Consider the following 20503-nt stretch of genomic DNA (forward strand, 5'->3'; position numbering starts at 1 on the left):
CCTGAATCTCTGTATTAGTTCCTCACTCCTATCTCGTCCAACATCATTACCCCCTGCACTAATACAAATAATGGGTTTGTTTCCATTTCTTGTCATAATATCATTCATGTTTCCAACAATATCACCAATTGCAGCTCCCGGATAGCAAACCCTTAATCTGTTCGCCATATCTCTGGCACAAAACGTTCTGTCTAAATACCTAACCTGGGAATCTCCCACAACCAAAATTCGCTTCGATTCTCCATTTTCCTTTCGAGCAAAAGAAGGAGGTATGAATATAAGTATGTGTTTGTGGGAGAAAGGAATTGGCAAAATGATCAGGGAAAGAAAAGGGCCTCAAAATAACAATTCACTTAGGGTATATTACACTAACAGTAGAAGTCTAAGAAATAAAATTAACGAATTAAATGCTCTTGTCTGCACAGAAAAAATAGATATTATTGCACTTACCGAAAAGTGGATGAATGTAGAAAATAGAGAACTATTAGCTGAATATCAAATAAATGGATTTAAACTATTTCACACAGATAGATATATTAGACGAGGAGGAGGAGTAGCCATATATGTTAGGGACAATTAGAAATGTAGTCTCAAAGAGGGACTCAAACCTGAGCCACACACAGAAACTATTTGGACAGAATTAAACGAAAAAGCAAATAATATTATAATAGGAGTTATATATAGGCCACCAAATTTAGACAGAATGGAAGCAAAGCATCTATGGGATGAAATATCTAGAGCATCTAGATCTAACAGTATTTATGTTATGGGTGACTTTAATTTTAGTGGAATAAACTGGTTGAACAAAACAGGGAATAGTGAAGCAGAAGATTTTCTAGAATTAACTGACGATTGCTTTCTTACGCAACACATTAAGGAACCAACACGGGAAAATAATATTTTAGATTTAGTGTTAACTAACAGGGAAACACAAATTAATGACATCGAAATAGGGAGTGAGCTAGGGAACAGTGATCACAAAGAAATCAGATTTAGCATAGAATGGAATAGACCTGTAGGAGAAAATTCTGTTAAAGTGCCAGAATTTCGAAAAGCTGATTTTAATAGCCTAAGAAATTTTTTGGGTCAAATTGATTGGAAACATAAGAACATAACATAAGAAAAAAGTAACTGCAGAAGGCCTATTGGCCCATACGAGGCAGCTCCTATTCTATATCCACCCAATCCCACTCATATACTTGTCCAACCCGCGCTTGAAACAATCGAGGGACCCCACCTCCACCACGTTACGCGGCAATTGGTTCCACAAATCAACAACCCTTCTTGTCTTGGGTATGGAAAGTCTTGGGTATGGGGTGTGGGCCGGTCCTGGAGCGAGACATGAACCCAGCGATAGGTGACGTAAATGGAGATTTCGATGTGGGCTCAATATATAACTTATTTAAGAAAATTCTAAACAAAGCACAGGAACGTAGTATACCATACAAATGGAACAGATCGAATACTAATGACCCAATGTGGATAACAAAGAATTTGAAGAACCTTATAGGTAAAAAGAGAGCTTGGTACAAAAAAAATAAAAATGGAGAGGTCACTCTAGAACAGGAATTCGTACAACTGGTTAGAAATGTTAAAAAAGAGATAAGGAAAGCAAAAAGAAACTATGAAGTTCGCATAGCATGGGAAGCAAAGACAAATCCTAAAGGGTTTTTTCAGTTATATCGTACTAAGACTAGGGAAAGGTTAGGTCCATTAAAAACTGAGACAGGTCAAATAACAGATAGTGATGAAGAGATGAGTAGTATTTAAAAAAAAAATATTTTGTATCTGTATTTACTAAAAAGGAACTAAACAATATGCCTTCAGCCGAACAAGTCTATATGGGTGGGGATGAGGACAAGTTGACGAGTTTAGCAGTTAACAGGGAGGATGTTCTTAAACAAATAGTAAAACTCAAACCAAACAAATCCCCAGGGCCGGATGAAGTGTTTGCCAGGGTGCTTAGAGAATGCAAAGAGGAGCTTTGTGACCCACTGTCAACCATATTTAATAAATCAATAGAGTCAGGCAGAGTGCCAGAGTTTTGGAAAGTTGCTAATGTGATACCAGTTTTTAAGAAAGGAGATAGATCACTTGCGTCTAACTATCGACCAATTAGCCTAACGTCTATTGTGGGAAAGTTACTCGAATCTATAATAGAAAATAAAATTTGTCTTCATCTTGAAAAACATAAATTAATAATTGAGTCGCAACATGGTTTTATAAATGGCCATTCATGTTTAAAAAATTTGTTATCTTTTTATTCTAGCATAGTTGAGGCAGTTGATAGTGGTAAGGATTGTGATGTTTTGTACCTTGACTTTAGCAAAGCTTTTGATACAGTGCCACATGAAAGACTGATTAAAAAGAAAGAGTCTTATGGTATTGGGGGTGCTATATTAATCTGGATTAGGGCATGGCTATACCAAAGGAAACAGAGAGTTAGTATAAATGGAGTCAAGTCAGAGTGGGAAAATGTTGTAAGTGGAGTGCCTCAAGGCTCCGTCCTGGGACCTCTGTTGTTTATAATATATATAAATGATTTAGAATCAGGTTTGAGTAGCAACATTTGCAAATTTGCCGATGATACGAAAATCGGTTGGGAAATTAATTCGGAGGAGGACTCACTATCACTTCAAGTTTATCTAGATAGGGTTTTGAAATGGTCAAAGGATTGGCAGATGCAGTTTAATGCTGATAAATGTAAAGTTCTGAGGTTAGGTAATGATGATAGAGTTACAACATACGAGCTAGATGGTGTTGAGATTGCGAAGTCGGATTGCGAAAGGTATCTGGGAGTTATGATTAGTAAGAATTTAAAACAAAAGGATCAATGCATAAATGTTCGTAATAAGGCAAATCGGACACTTAGATTTATTATTCGCAGCGTTAGTAACAAGACACCTGGTGTGGTTCTCAAGCTATATCTTGCTCTAGTTAGGCCCCATTTAGATTATGCAGTTTAGTTTTGGTCGCCATATTATAGAATGGATATAAATTCACTTGAACGTGTCCAGCGTTGGATGACTAAGTTAATTCCCCAAATTAGATATCTTTCATATGAAGAAAGATTAACAAAGCTTGAGTTGCATTCACTGGAAAGGCGAAGAGTTAGGGGTGACATGATAGAGGTTTACAAGTGGGTGAATGGACATAACAAAGGTGATATTATTAGGGTATTAAAAGTATCAACACATGACAGAACATGAAACAATGAGTATAAATTGGATAAATTTAGATTTAGGAAAGACTTGGGTAAATACTGGTTCAGTAACAGGGTTGTTAATTTGTGGAACCAATTGCCGCATAATGTGGTGGAGGTGGGGTCCACTTGGTGGGGTGGGGTTTCAAGCGCGGGTTGGACAAGTATATGAGTGGGATTGGGTGGTTATAAATACGAGCTGCCTCGTATGGGCCAATAGTCTTTATGCAGTTGCCTTTGTTCTTATGTTCTTATGTTATGTCCATTCATCCACTTGTAAACCTCTGTCATGTCATATCTAACTCTTCGCCTTTCCAGTGAATGCAACTTAAGCTTTGTTAATCTGTCTTCATATGAAAGATTTCTAATTTGGGAAATTAACTTTGTCATCTTACGCTGGACACGTTCCAGGTAATTTATATCCATTGTATATTACGGGCGACTAAAAATGAATCTGCATAATCCTCAAACTGCTTCAAAGGAAAAGGGAGAATCGAAGCGAATTTTGGTTGTGGGAGATTCCCAGGAGAGGTATTTAGACAGAACGTTTTGTGCCAGAGATATGGGGAACAGATTAAGGGTTTGCTATCCGGGAGCTGGAATTGGTGATATTGTTGGAAACATGAATGATATTATGACGGGAAATGGAAACAAACCCATTATTTGTATTAGTGCAGGGGGTAATGATGTTGGGCGAGTTAGGAGTGAGGAACTAATACAGAGATTCAGGACAGCCATTGAATTAGTTAGGAGCAAGGAAGGAATCCCGATCATATGTGGCATTCTTCCAAGAAAAGGAGTGGGAAATGAATGGATGTCGAGGGCACTTGGTGTCAATTGCTGGCTGGAAAGATATTGCAAATCAAATGAAATATCTTTCATAGACAACTGGGAACACTTCTATGGAAGAAATGAAATGTATGCTCGTGATGGGGTGCATCTATCGAGGGCTGGGGTTGTTGCTGTTGCGAACTCGTTGGAAGAAGTGGTTAGAGGTGTTTGTTTGGGTTTAAACTGTTAGTAGATAGAGGTATGGGAATTGATTTGGAGGAAGGAGGTAATAAAAGTATGTGTTTGTGGGAGAAAGGAATTGGCAAAATGATCAGGGAAAGAGAAGGGCCTCAAAATAACAATTCACTTAGGGTATATTACACTAACAGTTGAAGTCTAAGAAATAAAATTAACGAATTAAATGATCTTGTCTGCACAGAAAAAATAGATATTATTGCACTTACCGAAACGTGGATGAATGTAGAAAATAGAGAACTATTAGCTGAATATCAAATAAATGGATTTAAACTATTTCACAGAAAGATATATTAGACGGGGAGGTGGAGTAGCCATATATGTTAGGGACAATTAGAAATGTAGTCTCAAAGAGGGAATCAAAACTGAGCCACACACAGAAACTATTTGAATAGAATTAAACGAAAAAGCTGATAATATTATAATAGGAGTTATATATATGCCACCAAATTTAGACAGAATGGAAGCAAAGCATCTATGGGATGAAATATCTAGAGCATCTAGATCTAACAGTATTAATGTCATGGGTGACTTTAATTTTAGTGGAATAAACTGGTTGAACAAAACAGGGAATAGTGAAGCAGAAGATTTTCTAGAATTAATTGACGATTGCTTTCTTACGCAACACATTAAGAAACCAACACGGGAAAATAATATTTTAGATTTAGTGTTAACTAACAGGGAAACACAAATTAATGACATCGAAATAGGGAGTGAGCTGGGGAACAGTGATCACAAAGAAATCAGATTTAGCATAGAATGGAATAGACCTGTAGGAGAAAATTCTGTTAAAGTGCCAGATTTTCGAAAAGCTGATTTTAATAGCCTAAGAAATTTGTTGGGTCAAATTGAATGGAAAGTCTTGGGTATGGGGTGTGGGCCGGTCTTGGAGCGTGACATGAACCCAGCGATAGGTGACTTAAATGGGGTTTTCGATGTGGATTCAATATATAATTAATTTAAGAATATTCTAATCAAAGCACAGGAACGTAGTATACCATACAAATTGAATAGATCGAAAACTAATGACCCAAAGTGGATAACAAAGAATTTGAAGAACCTTATAGGTAAAAAGCGAGCTTGGTACAAAAGGATTAAAAATGGGGAGGTCACTTTTGAACAGGAATTCGTACAACTGGTTAGAAATGTTAAAAAAGAGATAAGGAAAGCAAAAAGAAACTATGAAGTTCGCATAGCAGGGCAAGCAAAGACAAATCCTAAAGGGTTTTTTCAGTTATATCGTACTAAGACTAGGGAAAGGATAGGTCCATTAAAAACTGAGACAGGTCAAATAACAGATAGTGATGAAGAGATGAGTAGTATTTTTAATAAATATTTTGTATCTGTATTTACTAAAGAGGAACTTAAAAACATGCCTTCATCTGAGCAAGTCTATGTGGGTGGGGACGAGGACAGGTTGACGAGTTTTGCAGTTACCAGGGAGGATGTTCTTAAACAAATAGTAAAACTCAAACCAAACAAATCCCCAGGGCCGGATGAAGTGTTTGCCAGGGTGCTTAAAAAATGCAAAGAGGAGCTTTGTGACCCACTGTCAACCATATTTAATAAATCAATAGAGTCAGGCAGAGTGCCAGAGTCATGGAAGGTAGCTAATGTGGTACCAATTTTTAAGAAAGGAGATAGATCACTTGCATCAAACTATCGGCTAATTAGCCTAACGTCTATTGTGGGAAAGTTACTTGAATCAATATTTGCAAATACAAATCGTCTCCATCTTGAAAAACATAAATTAATAAATGAGTCGCAACATGGTTTTACAAATGGCCGTTCATGTTTAACAAATTTGCTAACTTTTTATTCCAGCATAGTTGAGGCAGTTGATAGTGGTAAGGATTGTGATGTTGTGTACCTTGACTTTAGCAAAGCTTTTGATACAGTGCCACATGAAAGACTAATTAAAAAAATAGAAGCTCATGGTATTGGGGGTGCTATATTTAGTTGGATTAGGGCATGGCTATTCCAAAGGAAACAGAGAGTTAGTATAAATGGAGTTAAGTCAGAGTGGGATAATGTTGTTAGTGGAGTACCTCGGGGCTCTGTCCTGGGACCTCTGTTGTTTATAATATATATAAATGATTTAGATTCAGGTTTGAGTAGCAACATTTGCAAATTTGCCGATGATACGTAAATCGGTAGGGAAATTAATTCGGAGGACTCACTATCACTTCAAGTTGATCTAGATAGGGTTTTGAAATGGTCAAAGGATTGGTAAATGCAGTTTAATGCTGATAAATGTAAAGTTCCGAGGCTAGGTAATGATGATAGAGTTACAAGATACGAGCTAGATGGTGTTGAGATTGCGAAGTCGGATTGCGAAAGGGATCTGGGAGTTATGATTAGTAAGAATTTAAAACAAAAGGATCAATGCATAAATGTTCGTAATAAGGCAAATCGGACACTTGGATTTATTAATCGCAGCGTTAGTAACAAGACACCTGGTGTGGTTCTCAAGCTATATCTTGCTCTAGTTAGGCCATATTTAGACTATGCAGTTCAGTTTTGGTCGCCATATTATAAAATGAATATAAATTCACTTGAACGTGTCCAGCGTAGGATGACTAAGTTAATTCCCCAAATTAGAAATCTTTCATATGAAGAAAGATTAACAAAGCTTAAGTTGCATTCACTGGAAAGGCGAAGAGTTAGGGGTGACATGATAGAGGTTTACAAGTGGGTGAATGGACATAACAAAGAGGATATTAATAGGGTATTAAAAGTATCAACACAAAACAGAACACGAAACAATGGGTATAAATTGGATAAGTTTAGATTTAGGAAAGACTTGGGTAAATACTGGTTCAGTAACAGGGTTGTTAATTTGTGGAACCAATTACCGCGTAACGTGGTGGAGGTGGGGTCCCTCGATTGTTTCAAGCGCGGGTTGGACAAGTATATGAGTGGGATTGGGTGGTTATAAATAGAAGCTGCCTCGTATGGGCCAATAGGCCTTTTGCAGTTGCCTTTGTTCTTATGTTCTTAATGGGGCCTAACCAGAGCAAGATATAGCTTAAGAACCGCACCAGGTGTCTTGTTACTAACGCTGCGATTAATAAATCCGAGTGTCCGATTCGCCTTTTTACGAACATTCATGCATTGATTCTTTTGCTTTAAATTCTTACTAATCATAACTCCCAGATCCCTTTCGCAATTCAACTTCGCAATCTCAACACCATCTAGCTCGTATCTTGTAATTCTATCATCAATACCTAGCGTCAGAACTTTACATTTATCAACATTAAACTGCATCTAAAATCCTTTGACCATTTCAAAACCCTATCTAGATCAACTTGAAGTGATAGTGAGTCCTCCTCCGAATTAATTTCCTTACCGATTTTCGTATCATTGGCAAATTTGCAAATGTTGCTACTGTGACGGTAAAGCGTTGGTGTTCGGCTTTTTCAAAAGCTAGGGGCAGGGCCTCGTCACATGACAAAAAAAAGAGAAATGTTGGTCCTTTCGTCTGTCGTAAGGTAATGGGAAGACACACAAAACACAAGTATATAAACAATGAAATTTTAATTACTCTAGAAAACAAGACATAAATAAAGGTAATCTCATAAAAATATGCAGGACAAGTCAACAAACAAAATAACATGAATAATCACTGGCAAATGAAAAGTTACGCTAAGACAAGTTACAGTGATAGCAAAATAAAATATGAGTGCTGGAATACTGGCTTCGAGCTGCCACCTCCCTTAGTACACGAAAGCCAAGGCTTAGTCTACCAGCGAGAGATGTCAACTGCATGGAGCACTGAGAAATTCTGACGAGACTGTCGCGCTGCAGCCCAGACGTCGACTTGTGGTGGTGGCGGAGGGCAGGGGCGACGAGACACCAGCCAATCAGCAACAGGCAGGCAGAGGATGAGCAGTTAGCTGGTTACGGCGGTGGCCAGGTGTTGGGGTACGATTTGCTCTCTGGGCAAAACGTTTGGCGATACTTGGTGAACGTATCTTCTATATAGTATCTTGTATTTTGACGTAATTATGTAGGGAAGAGCACGCTCAATCTCTCTTGAAAGAGATTATCGTCACACTACTCAAATCTGAATCTAAATCATTTATATATATATTATATACAACAGAGGTCCCAGGACAGAGCCTTGAGGCACTCCACTTACAACATTTTCCCACTCTGACTTGACTCCATTAATACTAACTCTCTGTTTCCTTTGGTATAGCCATGCCCTAATCCAGCTTAATATAGCACCCCCCAATACCATGAGCCTCTATCTTTTTAATCAGTCTTTCATGTGGCTCTGTTTCAAAAGTTTTGCTAAAGTCAAGGTACACAACATCACAATCCTTACCACTATCAAGTGCCTCAACTATGCTAGAATAAAAAGATAACACATTTGTTAAACATGAACGGCCATTTATAAAACCATGTTGCGACTCAATTATTAATTTATGTATTTCAAGATGAAGACGAATTTTATTTGCAATTATAGATTCGAGTAACTTTCCCACAATAGACGTTAGGCTCATTGGTCGATAGTTAGACGCAAGTGATCTATCTCCTTTCTTAAAAACTGGTATCACATTAGCAACTTTCCATAACTCTGGCACTCTGCCTGACTCTATTGATTTAATAAATATGGTAGACAGTGGGTCGCAAAGCTCCTCTTTGCATTCTTTAAGCACACTGGCAAACACTTCATCAGGCCCTGGGGATTTGTTTGGTTTGAGTTTTACTATTTGTTTAAGAACATCCTGGTAACTGCTAAACTCGTCAACCTGTCCTCGTCCCCACCCACATAGACTTGTTCGGCTGAAGGCATATTGTTAAGTTCCTCTTTACCAAATACAGATACAAAATATTTATTAAAAATACTACTCATCTCTTCATCACTATCTGTTATTTGACCTGTCTCAGTTTATAATGGACCTATCCTTTCCCTAATCTTTGTCCGGTATATTTGGAAAAACCCTTTAGGATTAGTTTTTGCTTGCTCTGCAATGCGAACTTCATAGTTTCTTTATGCTTTCCTTATCTCTTTTTTAGTATTTCTAAACAGTTGCACTAGTCGATGAGAGGACGGTTGGTACTTTGTAGTGGTAGATGGGAGGACGGATGGTACGTAATAGTGGTAGATTGGAGGTCGGTTGGTACAGGGTAGTGGTAGAATGAAGGATAGTTGATACAGAGTAGTGGTATATGGGAGAACGGATGGTACATGGTAGTGGTAGATGGGAGGACGGTTAGTACATGGTAGTGGTTGATGGGAGGATGGTCGGTACATAGTAGTGGTAGAAGGGAGGACAGTTGGTACATGATAGTGGTAGATGGGAGGACGGTTGGTACATGGTAGTGGTAGATGGGACGACGGTTAGTACATGATTGTGGTAGATGTGAGGACAGTTGGTACATGGTAGTGGTTGATGGGAGGATTGTTGATATATGGTAGTGGTAGATAGTGGGATGGTTGGTATATGGTAGTAGTACATCGGAGAATAGTTGGCACTTGGTAGTGGTAGAAGGGAAGACAGTTGGTACATGGTAGTGGTAGATGGGAGGACGGTTGGTACATGGTAGTGGTTGATGGGAGGATGGTTGGTACGTGGTAGTGGTAGATAGTGGGATTGATGATACATGGTAGTGGTACATGGGATTACAGTTGGTACATGATAGTGGTAGATGAGAGGACGGTTGGTACATGGTAGTTGAAGATGCGAGGACGGTTGGTACATGGTAGTGGTTGATGGGAGGATGGTTGGTACGTGGTAGTGGTAGATAGTGGGATTGATGATACATGGTAGTGGTACATGGGATTACAGTTGGTACATGATAGTGGTAGATGAGAGGAAGGTTGGTTCATGGCACTGGTAGATGGGAGGACGGTTGGTACAGGGAAGAGGTAGATTAGAGGACGGCTGGTACATAGTAGTGGTAGATGGGAGGATGGTTAGTACATGGTAGTGGTAGATGGAAGGACGGTTGGTATATGGTAGTGATAGATTGGAGGACGGTTGGTACTTATCAGTGATAGATGGGAGTACTGGTGGTACGTGGTAGTGGTATATGGGAGAACGGTTGATACATGGTAGTGGTAAATGGGGAGGAAGGTTGGACCATGGTGGTGTTAGATTTGAGGATGGTTGGTACATAGTAAATGTAGATGGGAGGACGGTTGGTACATGTTAGTGGTAGTTGGGTGGACAGTTAGTACATGGTAGTAGTACATGGTAGGACGGTTAGTACATTGTTGTGATAGATGGGACGATGGTTGGTACATGGCAGTGGTAGATGCGAGGACTGTTGGTACACGGTAGTGGTAGATGGGAGGACAGTTTATACATGGTAGTAGAAGATCGGAGGATGGTTGGTACATGGTAATGATAGATGGGAGGACGATTGGTAGACAGTAGTGGTAGATAGGAGAACGGTTGGAATATAGCAGTGGTAGATGGGACTACAGTTGGTACTTGGTAGTGGTAGATTGGGGATGGTTGGTACATAGTAATGGTAGATAGGTGGACGATTGGTACTCGGTAGTGGTAGATGAGAGGACTGTTTGTACATGGTAGTGGTAGATAGGAGGACGGTTGGTACCTAGTAGTGGTAGATGGATGGACGGTTGGTACATAATAGAGGTAGATGAGAGGCCGGTTTGTGCATGGTAGTGGTAGATGGGAGGACAGTTGATACATGGTAGTGGTAGATGGTAGGACGGTTGGTATATGGTAGTGGTAGATGGGAAGACGGTTGGTACATGGAAGAGGTAGATGGGAGGACGCTTGGTACATGGTAGTTTTTAGATGGAAGGACGGTTTGTGCATGGTAGTGGAAGATGGGAGGACAGTTGATACATGGTAGTGGTAGATGGTAGGACGGTTGGTATATGGTAGTGGTAGATGGATGGACGGTTGGTATATGGTAGTGGTAGATGGGAAGACGGTTGGTACATGGAAGTGGTAGATGGGAGGACGATTGACACATGGTAGTGATAGATAGGAAGACGGTTGGTACCTGGTAGTGGTAGATTGAGGGACGGTTGGTACATGGTAGAGGTATATGAGAGGACGGTTGGTTCATATTAGTGGTAGATGGGAGGATGCTTGGTACATGGTAATGATAGATTGGATGACGGTTGGTATATGGTAGTGGTAGATGGGAAGACGGTTTGTACATGGTGTTGGAAAGTTCCAACACTGATACATCCCTATTGTATCATAATACTTTACTATTGTATACTTAGTACAGTATCTATTAAACCTACTAACTGTAGTATTAATATAAATTAATATTTCCCTATCTGTGCATCATTTGCTGAAATTCTTACCACATCGAGAGGCGGTATTGCGTCAGATATTGTCGAGAAAGACATAGTTATTTTCAACATGTTAGAGAATTGAATAATATTCTCAACTTTTATCAGTATTCTTTGTAAGAATTAATCTCTGATAATATAACAACTAGTGATTCAATAACCAAGAGTTATTAACTAAAATATCACTATATAACAGTTTTATCTGTTATATCCAAACGCCATGGAGGAAATAGAAATTATCTTCATTTCTCATTAATATGAACACTGTTTATAATTATCACCATCTAGCGAGAATATAAACAATATTTAATTCCCTACCATTGCGACCCTATTCTCATTAACGCATTACGTAAATTAATTACGTGGAAAAGATTTTTCCGTCTTTACTAAATTCTATTGCGAATGCGAGAGAGGGGTTGAGGGAGACGGAAGCGTGGCGACGCCATGAGTCGGAGCCTGACTAGCGACGCCATCAGAAGTACAACGTAGCATCCGGGGAGAAGCGAATTTCCACCAATTCTACGACAGGTCCTTGCAATTAATCGGCCTTGGAGTGTGCAACTGCTCCAGTAGCAATCTGAGGATTGCATCGGTGGACAACCAGCAGGTTAAGTGTTCTAACATTATTACGCGAGCTCATTATAATTTTATAGTGCACTTTGTGCATCATTACGCCACAATACCTCCCCAAACGCCAAGTACGTCTGCAAAGAATTTGCTCTGTCCCTTCTATTGAATAGTGGTGACACAATCTAATTGGTGTAGACAAATTGTACATTTCATTATGTTTTCAACGTGTGTTGGAGCTGCCGTGGTCTCATTACTCTCACGCTACGCTAGTGGTTCACGTGTTCTGGCAAGCACCAGATGACGCCATCACGACCCTGCATCTCCGTTCACTGTCAAAGCTAAGCAGCTGAACCAGTTTGATTTAGTTCTTAATTTACTAAGGATCAGTTGATAACTAACAATTATTTAAGAATATATTTCATTTACGTGATTTAAGAAATCAAGTACAATTTGATAGCCTCATGAACTTTTAAATGAGAATAATTTTCTTGTTTAATCATCATTCAATATATTCTTGCTACTAACCAATTTATCTAATGATTACTTGTTTATATCTTAGTAGGAGTTACTAATTTTTATTCGAGGAAGAACCATCCTCGATGAAGCGTACTGGGAGTACTTTACTTCTGGTATTAACCCCCACTTTGTGAAGGACGGAAAGTTTACTCTTGAATAGTAATTTAATTTACAGTCCATTAATGTTCAAGGAATAATTCTTAATAGTTACATTATCCACAGGCACTGGTAATTCAGTCCTTTTCGATAGTTCAGTCATCTGTTTCCCTTTTCAGTAAAAATAGGGTGGTCCTTCGATTAATTTATATCAATTAATTAAACATCAATATATTGAGAGTAAGCTTTCTTCCCAACACATGGTAGTGGTAGATGGGAGGACGGTTAGTACATGGTAGTGGTAGATGGAGAGGATGGATAGAACGTGATGGTGGTAGATGGGAGGACTTTTGGTACATGGTAATGGTAGATGGGAGGACGGTTGGTACATGGTAGTGGTAGATGGATGGACGGTTGGTACATGGTAGTGGTAGATGGGAGGACGGTTGGTACATGGTAGTGGTAGATGGAGAGGATGGTTGGAACGTGATGGTGGTAGATGGGAGGACATTTGGTACATGGTAGTGGTAGATGGGAGGACGGTTAGTATATGGTAGTGGTAGATGGAAGGACGGTTAGTACATAGTAGTGGTAGATGGGAGGACGGTTGGTACTTGGTAGTGGTAGATGGGAGGACGGTTGGTACTTGGTAGTTGTTGATGGGAGATCAGTTGGTACAGGGAAGTGGTAGATTGGAGTACGGTTGGTACTTGGTATTGGTAGATGGGAGGACGGTTGGTGCAATGAAGTAATAGATGAGAGGATGGTTGGTACATGGTAGTGGTAGATGGGTGGCCGGTTGGTACATGGTAGTTGTAGATGGGTGGCCGATTGGTACATGGTAGTGGTAGATGGGAGGACGGTTGGTGCATGGTAGTGGTAGATGGGAGGACGGTTGGTAAAGAAAACAGATTTGAGATTAAATTCCTATGGATACCATCACATGTTGGCATCTCAAGGCATGACACTGTTGATATGCTTGCTAAGTCAGCCTGCAGAAAACCAGTGGTAGAAATTGATATGGGTGTTTCATTAGCAGTGACAAAGAGAATACTTTAACAAATATCTAATGAAGATCTCACTGACCTAACAAATTCACAAAGACCTGAAAGTTGTAGCATTAAATATTATGATAGATATCGTGAGGAGACATTCACATATGGGACTAATAGAACAAGAACCCGGCAATGTGATGTTATAGTGGCCAGAATACGCCTGGGATATAGACGTATCTGGCACCTTTCTCAAAACCCAAATGTCGAGTACACAATGTGTCAACTTTGTGAAAGAGAAAACATGCACTCTCTTGAACATTATATTGTAGAATGTCCCATACTGACTGACTTTCGCCCTCCTGGGCTAAGGTATGCTGAACTCTGTAATTACTATATGAGTACTGGAACACTTGATGATATATTGGACTTGTATCCAAGATTGACCATGTAATATATCACTTATTCAATGTTATATTCAATATATCATTTATTCAATGTTATATGATGTAACTATATAACCTGAGCTTGTAAAAGCACCTTCATCACCTTCAGTGATTAAGTGCTTAATTGCACACTAGTTTCTTTATCAGCTATATCACCCTGTCAGAGTAAATGAGACAGATGTATGTGAATGCATGTGTGTGTATATGTATGTATATGTATGGGTATAAAGTATATATGGAAGCTGATCAGAATTACATTTCACCTTTGTGAATGTACATTAATGACACTATGTAAAAGACACATCAAACACTTTATGTAGGGCATACGTAAATCTGTGTATCTATGTATTTACATATGTAGGTTAGCTTAGCATTTTAAAAGCACCGAATCACCTTCTGTGGTTGAGTGTTCAATAAACCCTTGAACTCTATGTTTAACATTTCTCTAACCCTGTCCATGGAGGACAGAAGAAAATGTATATATGCTGGTTAGCATTGTAAATGTGTGGCCACGTCTGTGGTAGAAAATAATAAAAAAAAACTAAAAAAAATAAAAAAAAAAAACTTACAGACTGAGGCAATAACATCAGAACAACACGCTGTAGAGAGTCGCCTTAGAAGCTGATTTAACTCGCTAGACACCCAGATTATGTGTCAAGAAGCGAGCAACCAGCAACACAGCCTCTCAACAACCACACCAACGACAGTATCCGTCTTACCAAGTATTTTTTTTTTTTCATTTGTGCACAATTTATTCATAAATAGGTAAGCGGTTATGATGCATGGAGAAAACACACCAACACGTACGTTACATAGCTTAACACTCAAATATTTCATGTCATACCTGTAATTATATGTTTAGGGAACCTTTATTAATTCCTTACATCCCGAACAGGTAATTGTGATTTGGAGTAGCAAGAAGCTGAACAGACAGTGGGACCTTACATATAATTATTACCTATCTTGAGGTTATCTTGAGATGATTTCGGGGCTTTAGTGTCCCCGCGGCCCGGTCCTCGACCAGGCCTCCACCCCCAGGAAGCAGCCCGTGACAGCTGACTAACACCCAGGTACCTATTTTACTGCTAGGTAACAGGAGCATAGGGTGAAAGAAATTCTGCCCATTGTTTCTCGCCGGCGCCCGGGATCGAACCCGGGACCACAGGATCATAAGTCCAGTGTGCTGTCCGCTCGGCCGACCGGCTCCCCCTAGCTGTACACCAAATTTTGTAACCTCAGAAAGCCGCCATTACGTGGCACTCAGAGAGGCACAGGGCCACACCCATCATTGATGGTACAATTACACAGCCTTAGCAGGCCCCTTCAACAGGAACAGCTAAGCCCTCTCTTTGTACCATACTGTAGAAGTAGTGCTCATAATTATTAATTAATCATTGCCATAATAGTAGTAGATTAGACCACCATAAGTGGTATGATTAATAATTATGTTTATAAGGTAAACAATTTGTGGTTTAAGAAGGAGCCATCTCAAAGTGGTTTAAGCTGCAAATTGTCCCTCCAAATTGTGTGAGATAAATTCAGGCAGCTGAATCAATACATACAGTCCACTCAATTCATTACTCGCTTAATTACTTACTCACTTAATTATATACTTGCTTAATTAGCTAACTTATTACTAAGAACTAACAAAGAAAATAAATCAGATAAAAACTTTATCATATTAAAGTCAATTAAAAATAAGTAAATATTTAATAATTAAAAAATTAAAAAATAATTAAGCTGCTAGGATTTTCCCACAGTAGGATGGTTGGTACATGGTAGTGGTAGATAGGAGGATGGTTAGTACATGGTAGTCGTAGATGGGAGTATGGTTGGTACATGGTAGTCGTAGATGGGAGTACGGTTGTTACTTGGTAGTGGTAGATGGGAGTATGGTTGGTACATGGTAGTGGTAGATGGGAGGACGGTTGGTACTTAGTAGTGGTAGATGGGAGGACAGTTAGTACATGGTAGTAGTAGATGGTAGGACGGTTGGTACATGGTAGTGGAAGATGGGAGGATGGTTGATACATGACTGTAGATGGGAGGACAGTTGGTACATAATAGTGGTAGATGGTTGGACGATTGGTACACATTATTGGTAGATGGGAGGACGGTTGATACATGGTAGTGGTACATAAGAACATAAGAACAAAGGTAACTGCAGAAGGCCTATTGGCTTATACGAGGCAGCTCCTATCTATAACCACCCAATCCCACTCATATACATGTCCAACCCGCGCTTGAAACAATCGAGGGACCCCACCTCCACCACGTTACGCGGTAATTGATTCCACAAATCAACAACCCTGTTACCGAACCAGTATTTACCCAAGTCTTTCCTAAATCTTAATTTATCCAATTTATACCCATCGTTTCGTGTTCTGTCTTGAGTTGATACTTTTAATGCCCTATTAATATCCCCTTTGTTATGTCCATTCATCCACTTGTAAACTTCAATCATGTCACCCCATGGTAGATGGGAGGACGGTTGGTACATGGTAGTGGTAGACGGGAGGATAGTTGGTACATGTTAGTGGTAGATGGGGGATTGTTGGTACGGCTAATGTAGTCCCAATATACCAATATACTTAAAGGGGCGGCAAACAGAAGGCACTGAACTACAGGCCAGTGTCCTAATTTCCATAACTTGCAAGGTGATGAAGAAGATTGTGCAAAAAATATAGTGAAACATCTGGAGCGAAAGATTTTTGTAACACAGCATCAGCATGGACTCGGGGATGGCAAAGCCTACCTCCCAGGATTATTTGAATTATATGACCAGGCGACAAAAATTAGACAAGAAAGCGAAGGGTGGACAGACTGCCTATTTTTGGATTGCCAGAAAGCCTTTCGCACAGTTCCACATAAGAGACTACTTAACAAGCTGGAGATGAAGACATGAGTGAAGAGAAAGGTTCTACATTGGAAGAAGGGTGACAGGGAAGAGACGCTGAGCTACAGGCCAATTTCACTCACTTGTATACCATGCAAGGTGATGGAGGTGATCGTGAGGAAAAGGCTCGTAGAGCATCTGGAGGAAAATAACTTTGTAACACACCACCAGCACGGGTTCTGAGATGGTAAATCGTGCCTCACAGGTTTAATAGAATTCAATGACTAAGCAACACAAATTAGGCAAGAAAGAGAAGGGGGGCAGACTGTATTTTATTGGACTGTCAGAAAGCATTTTTACACAAACCCCATAAAAGGCTGTTACAAAAGTTGGAGTAACAGGCAGAAGTAAAAGGTAAGGTTCTCCAGTGGATAAAGGAGTATCTAAGCAGCAGGAAACAGTGAGAAACTGTGAGCAGGGAGACCTCAGAGTGGCGAGATGTCAACAGCGGGGTCCCACAGGGCTCTGTACTTCAACTCATCCTTTTTCTAACATATGTAAACGATCTTCCAGAGGGTATAGACTCATTCCTCTCAATGTTTGCAGATTATAAAAAAAATACGAGAAGAATCAAAACAAATTAAGATAGACAGAGACTACAGGATGACCTGGACAAACTGGAGGAATGGTCTAGAAAATGGCTACTAAAGTTAAACTCAGGAAAGTGTAAAGTAATGAACTAAGGCGAAGGGAGCAGGAGGCTGAACACAAGGTACCATCTGGGAGTCAAATTGATAAATCCTGCAAGAGTCAAATAGAAAGATTTGGGGGTTGATATCACCCCGAACCTGTCCCCTGAACCCCCGACATCAAAAGGATATCATCAGCGGCTTATGCTAAACTGGCCAACATATGAACTGCCTTCAGAAACTTGTCTAAAAAATCGACCAGGACCTTGTATACCACTAATGTACGACCAACCCTGGAGTATGCAACTACCACCGGGAGTCCATATCTAGTTAAACACAAGACAAAGTTAGAGAAGATTCAGAGATACGCCATAGACTAGTCCCAGAACTGAGAGATATGAACTACGAGGAAAGGCTAAGGGAGTGCCCTACCTCACGTGCCTTTAACCTCACGTCCCTGGAAGACAGACGAGTAGGAGAAGACATAATAACCACCTACAAAATTCTCAAGGGAAATTGACGGAGAGGACAAAAATAAACTATTTATCACGGGTGGAATACGAACAAGGAGACACAGGTGGAAACTTAGTGCCCAAATGAGCCTCAGAGTTATTAGAAAGATTTTTTTTTAGTGTCAGGGTAGATGACAAATGGAGTGCATTAGGCACAGATGTGGTCGCGACCGACTCCATACACAGTTTCAGATGTAGATGTGATAGAGCCCAATAGGCTCAGGAATCTGTCCACCAGTTGATTGACGGTTGAGACTGGCGAAATGCAGATAAAGATACTTCACAGTGACTGAGAACATGGGACTGGCCAGGTGTGGGTGGGGGCGTGACACTGGCCAGGTGTGGGTGGAGGCGTGACACTGGCCAGGTGTGGGTGGAGGCGTGACACTGGCCAGGTGTGGGTGGGGGCGTGACACTGGCCAGGTGTGGGTGGGGGCGTGACACTGGCCAGGTGTGGGTGGGGGCGTGACACTGGCCAGGTGTGGGTGGGGGCGTGACACTGGCCAGGTGTGGGTGGGGGCGTGACACTGGCCAGGTGTGGGTGGGGGCGTGACACTGGCCAGGTGTGGGTGGGGGCGTGACACTGGCCAGGTGTGGGTGGGGGCGTGACACCTGTCATGCACAAGAGGGAGCACACATGTGCCTCACTACTGGAGGGAGCACACATGTGCCTCACTACTGGAGGGAGCACACATGTGCCTCACTACTGGAGGGAGCACACATGTGCCTCACTACTGGAGGGAGCACACATGTGCCTCACTACTGGAGGGAGCACACATGTGCCTCACTACTGGAGGAAGCACACATGTTCCTCACTTCTGGAGGGAGCACACATGTTCCTCACTACTGGAGGGAGCACACATGTGCCTCACTACTGGAGGGAGCACACATGTGCCTCACTACTGGAGGGAGCACACATGTGCCTCACTACTGGAGGGAGCACACATGTGCCTCACTACTGGAGGGAGCACACATGTGCCTCACTACTGGAGGGAGCACACATGTGCCTCACTACTGGAGGGAGCACACATGTGCCTCACTACTGGAGGGAGCACACATGTGCCTCACTACTGGAGGGAGCACACATGTGCCTCACTACTGAAGGGAGCACACATGTGCCTCACTACTGGAGGGAGCACACATGTGCCTCACTAACAATAGTTGACCATTTGATTAGTGAGGTTAAGAATGTTTACCTAAGGATAACTATAGATAATATAGCTGAATGTTACTATTACCTGAATCTGGCCGGGGGGGGGGGGGGGTGAAAGACGCGCGCCATAGGTACATATACATATAGATATACATATACATAAGAATACATTATAGGTATAGAAAGTAACACATCGTTAAGGTGGAAGGTGTAACATACCTGAGCACAAGTGGCCACAGCCAAGCACCACCACAGCAGAGGGACCATCTGGACCATCATGCTGCTGGTCGACGTCTGTGGATGATGCACACAACAGCTCCCTTATATACTCACCTACACCTGACCTTCACACACCTCCACACCAGCACAATTCCATCCCATGACTCGCATATATATATATATATATATATATATATATATATATATATATATATATATATATATATATATATATATATATATATATATACATATACATATATATATGTATATATATATATATATATATATATATGTATATATATATATATATATATATATATATATATAAATATATAAATATATATATATATATATATATATATATATATATATATATATATATATATATATATATATATATATATATAATATATATATATATATATATATATATATTATCGTGAAGGCTTGATTCCTTGCTTCTGGGTCGTGCGTTTTAATATATTAGTATATTTTGGTTGCAGTCTTTCCTGTAGACATATATTATTAAATATGACCGAAAAAGTAAGATTAATAATTCTAATACGAATTTTCTCTATGTTTCTTATATTTCTTTTCACTGTTGATGGTAACTGAAAAATCAATTCTCCAAAATTAATTTTTTTTTTCTAGTCTGACGCGACACTTGAACGCGTTTTGTAAAACTTATTACATTTTCAAAGACTTTAGTTTACACACACACAACTATAACTGGACAGAGTTTAAACAGCTTCGATTTTATACCTGCATTTGGGTGAGGTGATATGTTACAACAGTTTTGGATGAGGTGAAAACAAACTTTCAACACACGACCGAACACGAAACAATGGGTATAATATTTTGTAAGTTAAAGGGAAGAATGGAAGTAACTGCAAAGGGCCTATTGGCCCATATTTCTTGATGCTTCTATATTGGTGCGGAGTCTTGAAGTGGG

At 40.1% G+C, this 20503-nt stretch overlaps 1 protein-coding gene across 1 annotated transcript in view; it reads right to left on the reverse strand.

The window, feature by feature from the left end:
- LOC123771020 (protein SpAN-like) overlaps positions 1 to 19684 on the reverse strand; it is a 137734-nt gene extending 118050 nt beyond the window's left edge. Inside the window, exon 1 of the mRNA XM_069324431.1 lies at positions 19549 to 19684. Within this exon, the coding sequence (XP_069180532.1) occupies positions 19549 to 19608 (60 nt within the window). The 5' untranslated portion in view covers positions 19609 to 19684. The remainder of the gene's footprint in view (positions 1 to 19548) is intronic.
- Positions 19685 to 20503: the final 819 nt, after the last annotated feature.

Source organism: Procambarus clarkii, chromosome 14 (assembly GCF_040958095.1).
Source record: "Procambarus clarkii isolate CNS0578487 chromosome 14, FALCON_Pclarkii_2.0, whole genome shotgun sequence".
NCBI classification, from domain to species: domain Eukaryota; kingdom Metazoa; phylum Arthropoda; class Malacostraca; order Decapoda; family Cambaridae; genus Procambarus; species Procambarus clarkii.